The sequence below is a fragment of the Cetorhinus maximus genome, unplaced genomic scaffold (genome assembly GCF_964194155.1).
Source record: "Cetorhinus maximus unplaced genomic scaffold, sCetMax3.hap1.1 HAP1_SCAFFOLD_2087, whole genome shotgun sequence".
NCBI classification, from domain to species: domain Eukaryota; kingdom Metazoa; phylum Chordata; class Chondrichthyes; order Lamniformes; family Cetorhinidae; genus Cetorhinus; species Cetorhinus maximus.
The window spans coordinates 38,527-52,576 of NW_027598027.1; the positions used below are offsets into that span (position 1 = coordinate 38,527).

Sequence of the window (14,050 nt, forward strand, 5' to 3'; positions counted from 1 at the left end):
TTGTAGGGGCTGGAGGAGGTGACAGAGATAGGGAGGGGTGTAGGGGCTGGAGGAGGTTACAGAGATAGGGAGGGGTATAGGGGCTGGGGGAGGTTACAGAGATAGGGAGGGATGTAGGTGGCTGGAAGAGGTTACAGAGATAGGGAGGGTTGTAGGGCTGGAGGAGGTTACAGAGATAGGGAGGGTTGTAGGGCTGCAGGAGGTTACGGAGATAGGGAGGGTTGTAGGGCTGGAGGAGGTTACAGAGATAGGGAGGGGTGTAGGGGCTGGAGGAGGTTACAGAGATAGGGAGGGGTGTAGGGGCTGGAGGAGGTTACAGAGGTAGGGAGGGTTGTAGGGGCTGGAGGAGATTACAGAGATATGGAGGGTTGTAGGGGCTGGAGGAGGTTACAGAGATAGGGAGGGTTGTAGGGGGCGGGAGGAGGTTACAGAGATAGGGAGGGTTGTAGGGGCTGGAGGAGGTTATAGAGATATGGAGGGTTGTAGGGGGCTGGAGGAAGTTACAGAGATAGGGAGGGTTGTAGGGGCTGGAGGAGGTTACAGAGATAGGGAGAGTTGTAGGAGGTTACAGAGATAGGGAGTGTTGTAGGGAGCTGGAGGAGGTTACAGAGATAGGGAGGGGTGTAGGGGCTGGAGGAGGTTACAGAGATAGGGAGGGTTGTAGGAGGTTACAGAGATAGGGAGGGTTGTAGGGAGCTGGAGGAGATTACAGAGATAGGGAGGGGTGTAGGTGCTGGAGGAGGTTACAGAGATAGGGAGGGGTATAGGGGCTGGGGGAGGTTACAGAGATAGGGAGGGATGTAGGTGGCTGGAAGAGGTTACAGAGATAGGGAGGGTTGTAGGGGCTGGAGGAGGTTACAGAGATAGGGAGGGTTCTGGGGCTGGAGGAGGTTACAGAGATAGGGAGGGTTGTAGGAGGTTACAGTGATAGGGAGGGTTGTAGGGAGCTGGAGGAGGTTACAGAGATAGGGAGGGTTGTAGGGGCTGGAGGAGGTTACAGAGATATAGAGGTTTGTACGGGCTGGAGGAGGTTACAGAGATAGGGAGGGTTGTAGGGGCTGGAGGAGGTTACAGAGATAGGGAGGGGTGTAGGGGCTGGAGGAGGTTACAGAGATAGGGAGGGGTATAGGGGCTGGGGGAGGTTACAGAGATAGGGAGGGATGTAGGTGGCTTGAAGAGGTTACAGAGATAGGGAGGGTTGTAGGGCTGGAGGAGGTTACAGAGATAGGGAGGGTTGTAGGGCTGCAGGAGGTTACGGAGATAGGGAGGGTTGTAGGGCTGGAGGAGGTTACAGAGATAGGGAGGGGTGTAGGGGCTGGAGGAGGTTACAGAGATAGGGAGGGGTGTAGGGGCTGGAGGAGGTTACAGAGGTAGGGAGGGTTGCAGGGGCTGGAGGAGATTACAGAGATATGGAGGGTTGTAGGGGCTGGAGGAGGTTACAGAGATAGGGAGGGTTGTAGGGGCTGGAGGAGGTTACAGAGATAGGGAGGGGTGTAGGGGCTGGAGGAGGTTACAGAGATAGGGAGGGGTGTAGAGGCTGGATAAGGTTACAGAGATAGGGAGGTTTGTAGGGGCTGGAGGAGGTGACAGAGATAGGGAGGGTTGTAGGGGCTGGAGGCGTTACAGAGATAGGGAGGGTTGTAGGGGCTGGAGGCGTTACAGAGATAGGGAGGGGTGTCGGGGCTGGAGGAGGTTACAGAGATAGGGAGGGTTGTAGGGCTGGAGGAGGTTACAGAGATAGGGAGGTTTGTAGGGGCTGGAGGAGGTTACAGAGATAGGGAGGGGTGTAGGGGGCTGGAGGAGGTGACAGAGATAAGGAGGGTTGTAGATGGATGGAGGAGGTTACAGAGATAGGGTGGGTTGTAGGGACTGGAGGAGGTTACAGAGATAGGGAGGGTTGTAGGGGGCTGGAGGAGGTTACAGAGATAGGGAGGGGTTTAGGGTCTGGAAGAGGTGACAGAGATAGGGAGGGTTGTATGGGCTGGAGGAGGTTACAGAGATAGGGAGGGTTGTAGGTGGATGGAGGAGGTTACAGAGATAGGGAGGGTTGTAGGAGCTGCAGGAGGTTACAGAGATAGGGAGGGGTGTAGGGGCTGGAGGAGGTTACAGAGATAGGGAGGGGTGTAGGGGCTGGAGGAGGTTGCAGAGATAGGGAGGGGTGTAGGGGCTGGAGGAGGTTACAGAGATAGGGAGGAGTGTAGGGGCTGGAGGAGGTTACAGAGATTGGGAAGGTTGTAGGAGGTTACAGAGATAGGGAGGGTTGTAGGGGCTGGTGCAGGTTTCAGAGATAGGGAGGGGTTTAGGTGCTGGAGGAGGTTACAGAGATAGGGAGGGGTGTAGGGGCTGGAGGAGGTTACAGAGATAGGGAGGGGTGTAGGGGCTGGTGGAGGTTACAGAGATAGGGAGGGTTGTAGGGGCTGGAGGAGGTTACAGAGATAGGGAGGGTTGTCGGGGCTGGAGGAGGTTACAGAGATAGGGAGGGTTGTAGCGGTTGGAAGAGGTTACAGAGTTTGGTAGTGTTGTAGGGGGCTGGAGGAGGTTACAGAGATAGGGAGGTTTGTAGGGGCGTGAGGAGGTTACAGAGATAGGGAGGGTTGTAGGGGCTGGAGGAGGTTATAGAGATAGGGAGGGTTGTAGGGGCTGGAGGAGGTTACAGAGATAGGGAGGGTTGTAGGGGCTGGAGGAGGTTACAGAGATAGGGAAGGTTGTAGGAGGTTACAGAGATAGGGAGGGTTGTAGTGCTGGAGGAGGTTACAGAGATAGGGAGGGTTGTAGGAGGTTATAGATATAGGGAGGGTTGTAGGGAGCTGGAGGAGGTTACAGAGATAGGGAGGGGTGTAGGGTTTGGAGGAGGTTACAGAGATAGGGAGGGTTGTAGGGGCTGGAGGAGGTTACAGAGATAGGGAGGGTTGTATTAGGTTACAGAGATAGGGAGGGTTGTAGGGAGCTGGAGGAGGTTACAGAGATAGGGAGGGTTGTAGGGGCTGGAGGAGGTTACAGAGATATAGAGGGTTGTACGGGCTGGAGGAGGTTACAGAGATAGGGAGGGTTGTAGGGGCTGGAGGAGGTTACAGAGATAGGGAGGGGTGTAGTGGCTGGAGGAGGTTACAGAGATAGGGAGGGGTGTAGGGGCTGGGGGAGGTTACAGAGATAGGGAGGGATGTAGGGGGCTGGAGGAGGTTACAGAGATAGGGGGGGTTGTAGGGGCTGGAGGAGGTTACAGAGATAGGGAGGGTTGTAGGGCTGGAGGAGGTTACAGAGATAGGGAGGGTTGTATGGCTGGAGGAGGTTACGGAGATAGGGAGGGTTGTAGGGCTGGAGGAGGTTACAGAGATAGGGAGGGGTGTAGGGGCTGGAGGAGGTTACAGAGGTAGGGAGGGGTGTAGGGCCTGGAGGAGGTTACAGAGATAGGGAGGGTTGTAGCGGCTGGAGGAGGTTACAGAGATATGGAGGGTTGTAGGGGCTGGAGGAGGTTACAGAGATAGGGAGCGTTGTAGGGGCTGGAGGAGGTTACAGAGATAGGGAGGGGTGTAGGGGCTGGAGGAGGTGACAGAGATAGGGAGGGTTGTAGGGGCTGGAGGATGTTACAGAGATAGGGAGGGTTGTAGGGGCTGGAGGAGGTTGTAGAGATAGAGAGGGTTGTAGGGGCTGGAGGAGGTTACAGAGATAGGGAGGGGTGTAGGGACTGGAGGAGGTTACAGAGATAGGGAGGGGTGTAGGGGCCTGTAGGAGGTTACGGAGATAGGGAGGGGTGTAGGGGGCTGGAGGAGGTTACAGAGATAGGGAGGGGTGTAGGGGGCTGGAGGAGGTTACAGAGATAGGGAGGAGTGTAGGGGCCTGTAGGAGGTTACGGAGATAGGGAGGGGTGTAGGGGGCTGGAGGAGGTTACAGAGATAGGGAGGGTTATAGGGGGCTCGAGGAGGTTACAGAGGGAGGGAGGGGTGTAGGGGGCTGGAGGAGGTTACAGAGATAGGGAAGGTTGTAGGGGCTGGAGGAGGTTACAGAGGTAGGGAGGGGTGTAGGCTCTGGTGGAGGTTACAGAGATAGGGAGGGGTGTAGGGACTGGAGGAGGTTACAGAGATAGGGAGGGGTGTAGGCTCTGGAGGAGGTTACAGAGATAGGGAAGTTTGTAGGGGCTGGAGGAGGTTACAGAGATAGGGAGGGGTGTAGGGGCTGGAGGAGGTTACAGAGATAGGGAGGGTTGTAGGGGCTGGAGGAGGTTACAGAGATAGGGAGGGGTGTAGGCTCTGGTGGAGGTTACAGAGATAGGGAGGGGTGTAGGGGGCTGGAGGAGGTTACAGAGATAGGGAGGGTTGTAGGGGACTGGAGGAGGTTACAGAGATAGGGAGGGGTGTAGGGGGCTGGAGGAGGTTACAGAGATAGGGAGGGGTGTAGGGGGCTGGAGGAGGTTACAGAGATAGGGAGGGGTGTAGGGGGCTGGAGGAGGTTACAGAGATAGGGAGGGGTGTAGGGACTGGAGGAGGTTACAGAGATAGGGAGGGGTGAAGGGACTGGAGGAGGTTACAGAGATAGGGAGGGGTGTAGGGGGCTGGAGGAGGTTACAGAGGTAGGGAGGGGTGTAGGGGGCTGGAGGAGGTTACAGAGATAGGGAGGGGTGTAGGGGGCTGGAGGAGGTTACAGAGGTACCCACCCCTGTAGCCCATCGGTGTCCACTGGCTGTCGCAGAATTATTGCCATTGACCTAGCGGGAGGTTAAAGGTCAGGCAACTGGCCAGCTGGATGTCCCGACCGTCCATGGACTTTACATAATGGCAGGAGACGGATGGAACCAATGGGATGTGAGAGGGGAGAGACAGGTGGCGGGAGGGGGAGAGAGAGGGGGAAGAGGTGTGTTGGGTAGGTGAGAGGGGGTGTGAGGAAAAGAAATGGGGGTGAGAAAAAGGGAGCAGAGTGAGAGTGGAAAAGACAAAGGAGAGAGAGAGACAGACAGAGAGAGAGGGAAGAGATAGACAGAGAGAGAAGGGCAGACAGAGAGACAGACAGACAGAGAGACTCAGAGAGAGAAAGGAGGTGTGAGAAAGAGGAGACACAGAGAGAGAGAGAGAGACAGAGAGAGAGACAGACATAGAGAGACAAAGAGACAGACAGACAGAGGGAAAGAGACAGAGAGAGAGGGACAGAGAGAGAGAGAGAGAGAGAGAGAGAGAAACAGAGAGAGACAGACAGACAGAGAGGGAAAGAGATAGAGAGAGAAACAGAGAGAGAGGGGAGGACACAGAGAGAGGGATACAGGGAGAGAAACAGAGAGAGACAGACAGACAGAGAGGGAAAGAGATAGAGAGAGAGAGAGAGAGAGGGACAGAGAGAGAGAGGGGGACAGAGAGAGAGAGAGAGAGAGAGAGGGACAGAGTAAGATACAGAGAGAAAAAAGGAAGGGAGAGAGAGACAGAGAGAGAGAAAGGATGGGGGAGAGAGACAGAGTTAGAGGGAGAGAGCGAGAGAGAGGGGGACACACAGAGAGAGAGGGGCACAGGGAGAGAAACAGAGAGAGACAGACAGACAGAGAAGGAAAGAGATAGAGAGAGGGGGCAGAGAGAGAGAGAGAGAGGGAGAGAGAGAGAGAGAGACAGAGAGAGAGAGCGACAGAGAGAGAGAGCGATAGAGAGAGAGCGACAGAGAGAGAGAGGGGGACAGAGAGAGGGGGAGAGAGAGAGACAGAGAGAGAGAGCAACAGAGAGAGAGATGGGGCAGACAGAGAGAGAGAGAGAGAGAGGGACAGAGAGAGAGAGCGACAGAGAGAGAGAGCGATAGAGAGAGAGCAACAGAGAGCGACAGAGAGAGAGGGGGACAGAGAGAGGGGGACAGAGAGAGGGAGAGAGTCACAGAGAAAGATACAGAGAGAAAAAAGGGAGAGAGAGACAGAGAGAGAGAAAGGAAGGGGAGAGAGACAGAGTTAGAGGGAGAGAGAGAGAGAGGGGGACACACAGAGAGAGATGGTGACAGAGAAAATGAGGGAGAGAGTGGGGAGATAGAAAGAGAGACACATACTGAGAGAGAGAGAGAGACAGTCAGTTAGAGAGAGAGAGAGGGTGAAGTGCAGGGAGGGAATGAGAGAGACAGAGGCAGATGGAGGGTAAAACAGAAAGAGAGGCAGAAAGAGGGAAGAATATAGAGGGATAGACAGGGAGAAGAAGAGAATGAAGGGAGGCTGTCAGTGAAGGCTTTAATCGAGGCCATTCAGCCCCTTCTCAAGCCTGTTACACAGGAACAGGAGGAGGCCATTCAGCCCCTCCTCCTCGAGCCTGTTACACAGGAACAGGAGGAGGCCATTCAGCTCCTCCTCCTCGAGCCTGTTACACAGGAACAGGAGGAGGCCATTCAGCCCCTACTCCCTCCTCGAGCCTGTTACACAGGAACAGGAGGAGGCCATTCAGCCCCTCCTCCCTCATCGAGCCTGTTACACAGGAACAGGAGGAGGCCATTCAGCCCCTACTCCCTCCTCGAGCCTGTTACACAGGAACAGGAGGAGGCCATTCAGCCCCTCCTCCCTCCTCGAGCCTGTTACACAGGAACAGGAGGAGGCCATTCAGCCCCTCCTCAAGCCTGTTGGTACATTGTACAGTGAGAGTGAAGGTGTGTGTAAGCGGGTGTTACGTTGGTGCGTCTCTGTGTGTGCGCGCACGTGTGTGAGATGTTCGCTCCCCTGTGTAGCTGTGAACAGTGATCTTGCTTTCTTCTCTTATACAACCCATCAAACTCCGAATTAGTTTCTGAATCAACTGTCATTGGACCATGAAACATCCTCCAGCGAGGACACAATGTGATTAAACTCCTACATTGATGCTCATCCTCTTAAGCATGGACTCATGGGGATTTACCTCTCTCTCTCTCTCTGATCCAACTGCCCCCGGGGATGAGGCTGTATCTGTAGATTCTGGGGTCAACCCCACTCGAGAGACTGAGGAAGCAAACTGAGGCTGGCACTCCGAGTGAGTGCTGAGGGAGCGCCGCGCTGTCGGAGGGTCAGCGTTGAGGGAGCGCCGCACTGTCGGAGGGTCAGTGCTGAGGGAGAGCTGCACTATCGAAGGGTCAGCGCTGAGGGAGCGCCGCACCATCGGAGGGTCAGTGCTGAGGGAGCGCCGCACTGTCGGAGGGTCAGTGCTGAGAGAGCGCCGCACTGTCGGAGGGTCAGTGCTGAGGGAGCGCCGCGCTGTCGGAGGGTCAGTGCTGAGGGAGCGCCGCACTGTCGGGGGGTCAGTGTTGAGGGAACGCCGCACTGTCAGAGGGTCAGCGCTGCGGGAGCACCCACAGCGCTGTTAGGGAGGGAGTTCCAGGATTTTGTCCGTGTGGTGTAGGTACACCCACAGCGCTGTTAGGGAGGGAGTTCCAGGATTTTGTCCGTGTGGTGTAGGTACACCCACAGCGCTGTTAGGGAGGGAGTTCCAGGATTTTGACCCGGCGACAGTGAAGGAATGGCCGATATATTCCCAAGTCGGGATGGGGAGTGGCTCGGGAGGGGGAACTTGCAGGTGGTGGTGTTCCCCATGGGTCTGCTGCCCTCGTCCTTCTAGACGGTAGAGGTCGTGGGTTTGGGAGGCGCTGTCAAAGGAGCCTCGGCGAGTTGCTGCAGTGTAACCTTGTATCCTTACGGTATCATCACAGCGCGGGGGGAGGCCATTCGGCCCATTGAGCCTGCGGTGGCTCTCTCAGAGAGCGCTCCACCCATTCCCACCAGTGTGCTAAATTGAAAGGAGGGCAACCAAGTCCCCGCTTCTCCTGGAAGGAGGGTTTGGGGTCTCTCTAGGTGCCCTCGCATGGGAGCCCGCCTCAGCGGTGAAGACGGAGGGGCGGTGAAGAGGGAGGGAAGGTGAAGAGGGAGGGAAGGTGAAGGGGAGGGAAGGTGAAGGGGAGGGAAGGTGAAGGGGAGGGATGGTGAAGAGGGAGGGACGGTGAAGAGGGAGGGAAGGTGAAGAGGGAGGGATGGTGAAGAGGAGGGATGGTGAAGAGGAGGGATGGTGAAGGGGAGGGATGGTGAAGGGGAGGGAAGGTGAAAGGGAGGGGTGGTGAAGGGGAGGGAAGGTGAAGGGGAGGGAAGGTGAAGGGGAGGGATGGTGAAGGGGAGGGATGGTGGGGGTTGAGGTGGGGTGCGGGGGGAAATGGGAAGCAGACCGGGAGGTGGGCAGGGGGTGGGCGCGCTGCGGGTTCCCTGGTTAAGTGGAAAAGCCGAGACGCGTCTGTTGTGGTCAGCGATGCCCGAGGTGAGCCCGGTGGAGGCAGAGGGGGTCACCCACCCAGCGCAGGAGCTCGGAATATGCTCGGGGGGTGATTTTCTTTCTTTTCGAACTCCTTCACGGGATGTTGGCACGAGGCTCGGAGCCCGTCACTGCAGGCGGCGGCGGGATAGGTTGAGAGAGCGGCAAAGGTACAAGGGGCACCACAGAACGGCCTCCTCCTGCGACCCCTTTCCCCCCCCTGCCCCAACCCCCTACCCCACCACCACCACCCCCAGGAGCTCGCCGTCCGTCCCGTCCCGGCCTATCCCGAACCCGGCGACAGGGGCAAATCCAGTCCCGCCGGAGAGGGATCCGGGAGCAGCGGGTAACTTGGGGAAGCCGCCGCGCCGCGTCGTGTTCTCCGTCTCACGCAACGCGGGGCCCACCGGGCCTGAGACTGGCGCTCGGTGGGTGTGACGGCGGGTGAGCTGCTCCGAGCAGCCTACCTGGTGAGAGGGGCTACCACACCCCCCCGACCCCCACACCTTCCCTGACACCCTCAATCATCCAACAGGGCACGGGACCCTCGCCCCACATCTCGTTTGGCCCGTCTACCCTTGGCCTGACTTTCAGGGAAAGACGTTTCTCCTCGTCTCAGTCCTAAATGGTCATCCCCCACCCCCCCACCCCCGGTATCCTGAGACTGTGACCCCCCCTTGTTCTAGACTCCACCCCCGACCCCAAGACAGAGGAAACATCATCCCCGCGCGTCCGGTCTGTCCCTCCCTGGTCAGGATTTTACACGTTTCAATCAGGTCCCCCCCTCTCGTTCCTCTAAACTCCAGCGTGTACAGGCCCCGGTCGGCCTCGTCTTCCCATCGCACGACAGTCCTGCCTCCCCCCAGCCCCGGTATCGACCTGGTGGACCTCCCTCTGTGGCGGGTAGGTCCTTCCCTCAGGTAGGGAGACCAGGGCAGGTTGCGATTGCCGACGAGTCACGACCGAGGCAAGAGGCTGGCGAGGCGGAGGGAAGCCAGAAATCTAGGTTTTCCCCCACGTGCTGTAGAGTTCCAGGCGCTGAGTGGGCCCGTCTGCCCGTCGACAGGCTCGTTGCCTATTCAGGCCTGGGGGAGGCCGGGAAGGAGGCTTGCCCGCTCCCCCCCTGACCCACAAACAGCGCTTTGACTTCTTCCCCAAGGTGGTCCTCGACTGGCTGCACCTCACGTAGCTCCCGAGGTCCGGGCTGAATCTGCAACCTTAAGCCACCTCTTCGGTGCATCTAGCAACTCAATATAATTCAACAGGGGTCCTAGTTTCTATGCTTCTATCGTCAACGTGAAATTCCAAAACTACCACCAACCCCATCCCCCAGCTCATCTAATTCTAGCCCCCCTTGCGCATCCCCGATTTTGATCGCGGATGGTACACACACACTGCTGCCCCAGCTATTCACAATATATATTCACGATTTAGGTGAGGGAGCTTAAATGCAACATCTCCAGATTTGCGGGTGACACAAAGCTGGGTGGGAGGGGTGAGCTGTGAGGAGGATGCAGAGATGCTTCAGGGTGATTTGGACAAGCTGAGCGAGTGGGAAAATGCATGGCAGACGCAGTATAATGTGGATAAATGTGAGGGTATCCACTTTGGTAGCAAAAACAGGAAGGCAGATTATGATCTGAGTGGCTATAAATCGAGAGAGGGGAATGTGCAACGAGACCTGGGTGGTCCTCGTACACCAGTCGCTGAAGGTAAGCATTGCAGGTGCAGCAGGCGGTAAAGAAGGCAAATGGTATGTTGGCCTTCATAGCCAGAGGATTCGAGTACAGGAACAGGGATGTCTTGCTGCAATTGTACAGGGGCCTTGGTGAGACCACACCTGGAATATTGTGTGCGGTTTTGGTCTCCTTATCTGAAGAAGGATGTTCTTGCTATAGAGGGAGCGCAGCGACTGATTCCTGGGATGTCGGGACTGACACGTGAGGAGAGATTGAAGATTATAATTCGCTGGAGTTCAGAAGAATGAGGGGGGATCTCATAGAAACCTATAAAATTCTAACAGGACTAGACAGGGTAGATGCAGGAAGGATGTTCCCGATGGTGGTGGGGGAGTCCAGAACCAGGGGGTCACAGTCTGAGGATACAGGGTAGACCATTTAGGACTGAGATGAGGAGAAATTTCTTCACCCAGAGAGTGGTGAGCCTGTGGAATTCGCTACCACAGAAAGTAGTTGAGGCCAAAACATTGTATGTTTTCAAGAAGGAGTTAGATGTCGCTCTTGGAAGGGGCGAGAGGGATCAAAGGGTATGGGGAGAAAGCAGGGAGCAGGCTATTGAGTTGGATGATCAGCCATGATCGTAATGAATGGCGGAGCAGGCTTGAAGGGCCGAATGGCCTACTCCTGCTCCTAGTTTCGATGCTTCTATCATCAACGTGAAATTCAAAAACCGCCATCAACCCCATCCCCCCGCTCATCTAATTCTAGCCCCTCTTGCGCATCCCCGATTTTGATCGTGGATGGTACACACACTGCTGCCCCTGTGCGTCGGTGGTGGTGGTGGAGGGAGTGAATGTTGGTGGATGGGGTGTCCCATCGAGCGGGGGCTGCTTTGTCCTGGACGGTGTCGAGCTTCTCGAGTGTTGTGGGAGCCGCACTCATCCAGGCAAGTGGGGAGTGTTCCATCACACTCCTGACTTGTGCCTTGTAGATGGTGGACAGGCTTTGTGGGGGGGAGTCAGGAGGTGAGTGACTCTCCACAGGATTCCCAGCCTCTGACCTGCTCTTGTAGCCGCAGTATTTATATGGCTGGTCCCAGTTCAGTTTCTGGTCAATGGTAACCCCCAGGATGTTGATAGTGGGGGGGATTAAGCGATGGTAATGCCCTTGAATGTCAAGGGGGCGATGGTTGGATTCTCTCTTGTTGGAGATGGTCATTGCCTGGCACTTGTGTGTGTGGCGCGAATGTTACTTGCCACTGGTCAGCCCCAAGCCTGGATATTGTCCAGGTCTTGCTGCATTTGGACACGGGGCTGCTTCAGTATCTGAGGAGTCGCGAATGGTGCTGAACATCGTGCAATCATCAGCGAACATCCCCACACTTCCGACCTTACGATGGGGAGTGGGGGGGGAGGGTGAAAGATGTAAATAAAAATAGTTCAGACCGGACAAACAATTTTGAAAAACATTTTTTTTTAAGTTTCAATGCATTTTTTAAAAATCAGCACGTCGCTTGGTTACAGCAGGGCGGGGTCCAGTCCGCTCACTGCTTTCTCTCAGCGTTAACAGCTGGGAGGAGGGCAGAACTATCGAGGTGTACACAAGGGAGCGAGTTTCCTGGCGACAAAGTAACATGATTTTCACGTCGCACTGAGATAACTGTGGATTCAGCAATTACTCAAACAGTCCCAGGACAGGTACAGCACGGGGTTAGATACAGAGTAAAGCTCCCTCTACACCGTCCCCATCAAACACTCCCAGGACAGGTACAGCACGGGGTTAGATACAGAGTAAAGCTCCCTCTACACCGTCCCCATCAAACACTCCCAGGACAGGTACAGCACAGGGTTAGATACAGAGTAAAGCTCCCTCTACACCGTCCCCATCAAACACTCCCCAGGACAGGTACAGCACGGGGTTAGATACAGAGTAAAGCTCCCTCTACACTGTCCCCATCAAACACTCCCAGGACAGGTACAGCACGGGGTTAGATACAGAGTAAAGCTCCCTCTACACTGTCCCCATCAAACACTCCCAGGACAGGGACAGCACGGGGTTAGATACAGAGTAAAGCTCCCTCTACACCGTCCCCATCAAACACACCCAGGACAGGTACAGCACGGGGTTAGATACAGAGTAAAGCTCCCTCTACACCGTCCCCCATCAAACACTCCCAGGACAGGTACAGCACGGGGTTAGATACAGAGTAAAGCTCCCTCTACACCGTCCCCATCAAACACTCCCAGGACAGGGACAGCACGGGGTTAGATACAGAGTAAAGCTCCCTCTACACCGCCCCCATCAAACACTCCCAGGACAGGGACAGCACGGGGTTAGATACAGTCATAGCTTATATTAGGGAACATTTGAAATGCACAGGACAATCAAAGTGACGTTAAACATTGAATATCGGTTGTAGTGAGACCAACCAAAAGCACCATCTTTCGTAATCTTCGAGAAGCTTAACATCTCCGGCACGCACTGTGCATCACAGGCGGGCTGGGTAGGGTCTGTGTGAAGTGTTGTGTGAGCGGGAGGTTGGGGTGGGGGGGCGGGGGGGGTAGCGTGGTGGGCGGGGGAAGGGTTGGGGGGGGCGGTGGTGGGTGGTGTGGCAGACGGGTTCACTCGAACGGCTCCCGGACCGAGGGGGATCGTCGCTCGAGGAGAGATCGAGCTGGGCGGGGCCAACCCCCTCCAGAGTTTAGAAGAATCGGGGGTGGGGGCGATCCCGCCGAAATCCGGAGCGGGTTTGACAGGGTCGATGGCCGAGAGGCTGTTCCCCCCCACACGCCCCACCCCTGCCCGGCTAGAGAATCTAGAGCTGGGTGGGGGGACACACAATCCCAGGCGGAGGGTGTCGGCCATTTCGGACTGAGATGGGTGGGTGGGTAGGGGGAGGGGGGAGGGGAGGGGAGGGGGGGAGAATCTCTTGGCTCGGGGGGTGGGTGAATCTGTGGAGTTCACCACCCCCGTGGACGCCCTACTGACGAGTATATACGGGACCGCGAGAGGGCGGGCGCTGAGGGAGCCGAGGGGGCGGGGAAAGCGGAGTCGGGGTAGGAGATCAGCCGCGTTCTTACTGGACATTGGGGGTTGGCTTCATCGGGGGTGGGGGGGCGGCGAGGGCAGCTTATCGCTGGAAGTAGTGTAGCAAAGCACGGGTTCCGATCGAGGAGAGAGGGGGTTGGGGGAGGGGAGGAGGGACCGTTCCCAGTGGCGGGAGGGGTCGCTCGGGGTGGGGGGGGCGGGGGGGGGGTTGGTCAGTCAGCGGGGGGAGGGCCGGTCAGGCTGTCGGGAGAGAAGTCGGCAGCGGTCAGCAGCCTCGTGACTCCCAGCTCCTCCAGGCGAGCGGCCGCGGCCTCCTCCCAGCCCCGGTTGGCCCGCGGGTTGCGCGGCGAGGGGTGGGCGAGCCCCTCCACCCTCACGCCGTCCGTGGCCCCCCCGGCCAGGGCCCTCCTGGCCCGGCGCTCGGCCAGACGCCCCACCCCGATGACCGTCCCCACCCCCAGCAGCTCCACCACCCGGCGCAGGGACCGGTCGCAGGGGGCGAGCAGCCCCTCCCGGGAGGCCGGCGGGAGGTCGGCCGGGGTCAGGTTGCGGCCGGCCGCGTCCAGGAAGGCCAGGGGGCAGAGGTTGTGGACGAAGCAGCGGCTGAAGAAGGGCCCCGGGCCCCCGCCCCCGCACAGGCGGCGGACGAGGCCCCAGAAGCGGGCGCCGCTCACCTCGGTCCGCGGGCAGTCCAGGCCCAGCACGGGCCGCTTGGCGTGTTCCACCCGAGGCCTCGACACGGCCCCGCTCACCCCCAGCCAGTCCCGCACGGACTTCACCTCCCCAAATGGAACCTGGGGGTCAAACAGAGAACGGGAAACGGTTAAGGAGTAGAGAGAGAGCGGGAGTAGAGAGAGAGAGCGGGAGTAGAGAGAGAGAGTGGGAGTAGAGAGAGAGAGCGGGGGTAGAGAGAGAGAGCGGGGGTAGAGAGAGAGAGCGGGAGTAGAGAGAGAGAGCGGGAGTAGAGAGAGAGAGCGGGGGTAGAGAGAGAGAGCGGGAGTAGAGAGAGGGAGGCAGGGAGAAAGCGGGAGTAGAGAGACAGAGGGAGGGAGGAGCGGGATTAGAGAGGGAGGGAGGGAGAGAGCGGGATTAGAGAGAGGGAGGGAGGGA

General features: G+C 57.5%; 1 protein-coding gene across 1 annotated transcript; it reads right to left on the bottom strand.

The window, feature by feature from the left end:
- Positions 1 to 13,150: 13,150 nt before the first annotated feature.
- On the bottom strand, positions 13,151 to 13,734 carry LOC144676973 (single-strand selective monofunctional uracil-DNA glycosylase-like; the record flags this gene model as incomplete). The annotated part of the gene is made up of 1 exon (XM_078537238.1): positions 13,151 to 13,734. A coding segment is annotated over one exon (582 nt), but the record flags the coding sequence as incomplete, so codon positions are not given.
- Positions 13,735 to 14,050: the final 316 nt, after the last annotated feature.